Source organism: Notothenia coriiceps, unplaced genomic scaffold, assembly GCF_000735185.1.
Source record: "Notothenia coriiceps isolate Sejong01 unplaced genomic scaffold, NC01 NC01_scaffold00002972, whole genome shotgun sequence".
NCBI lineage: Eukaryota > Metazoa > Chordata > Actinopteri > Perciformes > Nototheniidae > Notothenia > Notothenia coriiceps.
Genome location: NW_011335673.1, coordinates 1 through 1,575, shown reverse-complemented (window position 1 = coordinate 1,575; position 1,575 = coordinate 1). Strand labels below are relative to the sequence as shown.

The 1,575-nt window shown below is 38.7% G+C and overlaps 1 protein-coding gene across 1 annotated transcript; it reads left to right on the top strand.

Moving 5' to 3' along the window:
- Window positions 1-682: 682 nt before the first annotated feature.
- Window positions 683-1,390, top strand: LOC104941025 (activating signal cointegrator 1 complex subunit 2-like; the record flags this gene model as incomplete). Its single annotated transcript, XM_010766059.1, has 3 exons — window positions 683-910; window positions 1,047-1,176; window positions 1,323-1,390. Coding segments are annotated over exons 1-3 (426 nt in total), but the record flags the coding sequence as incomplete, so codon positions are not given.
- Between the last annotated feature and the right edge of the window lie 185 nt (window positions 1,391-1,575).

Below are 1,575 nucleotides of genomic sequence, written 5' to 3'. Positions count from 1 at the left end.
TAGCCAATTTGCTGCCCTAGGTGAGATTTTAGGCGAGATTTTATATATAAAGAATAAATAAAAAATCCCTACTAAAGACAATACACTACAAAAACAGAAACTTATTGACATAGGTAATATATGTCAAAATGGCTTCAAATGTATTCATTATTGTATGAACATGTTTGAATTGGGGGGTGGACTTCACATCCTCTAGTGGGGTCCGGGGGTATGGCCCCCGGGAAGATTTTTTTGAACATTTTAAATTAAAATGCTTCAATCTGGAGCACTTTGAGCAGAATTACTAGAGACTAGACCTAGGGGGTACAACTCTAAAACACCCATATGAAAAAGATCGGTTTACATTTTAATAATCAAATAAGTATATGAACATAACCAATAACCTACCATAGCCAATAAAAATACATGTAGCTTATTTGATTTTTGTTGTTCATTCATATCTTATTTTACCAGTTAACATTTTTTTATTTATGCATATTTTTGTATCTCTCCAACTTTAAATGATATTTTTGGATTACTGTCCTAATTTGTGGGACTTGTAGTTTATGGACACTGTTCTGAATAGTTTGATAGAAATTATATTTTTTGCAAAACTCTTGCGTGCCACATAAAATTAGGGGGTCATCTCTGTGAGCCACAAAAGTGTATGGCAGCAGAACAAAAAAACACTGTAGATTGAGTCATGACAGCTAAAATAGTTGTTTCCCTCCCTTCTCTGCTCCTTCTCCTCCATCAGGTGGTGTTTGATGAGACTCTGCAGAAGTGCCTAGACTCATACCTGCATCACGCCCCCCGTGGCCTGGACCTGGCCACCATGCCCTCCTCCCCGGCGGTGGCAGACATGCAGCGCTGCGTCCACAGGGCGGTGTTCCTGACCTTCCTCAGGATGGCCACGCATAAAGAGTCCAAGGTAGGAGCTGCAACCAAATGTGAAGAAAGAATCATTTATTGATCACTAAAAAGACCAGTTATAGTTTGATTAGTAAACACTTCAGACAGCACTTTTGTATAGATGTAACACTTGCTGACTCTCCCTTCTTCTTCAGGAGAGCTTCCTCAATCCGTCTGTGTTCGGAGAAATTATCTACGAGAACTTCCTTTTTGACATTCCCAAATTTCTGGATCTGTGTGTGCTCTTTGGGAAGGGCAACAGCCAGCTGCTGCACAAGATGATAGGTGAACTTTTTATTACGGTTCCATTTGAATCATTTGAGGGTATTTTGATGGGAGATGTATCCATTAGATGAATAGATGTGGTGGAGACTCCTAGCTTTTATTTGTTCACTCTTTGGTTACTTTGATATTGGTTTTCACTTTTTCAGAGAACATCTTTACCAACCAGCCGTCTTACTACGTCGACCTGGATGAGACAGTGCCCACTGTGTTACAGGTGAGGTTATGATTACAAAACACAGCTGCATATTTACACGAAAAGTGCAGTAGAAACTTTCGGAAAAAATATTGCATGTTATTTTGATATATTATGCTAATTTCCAGGTTCATATCAGTATGTAGTGTCTCTACTGTGACGTGTTTACAAGCTTTAATGTTCAAACAGCTCTTTATTTTTATCAT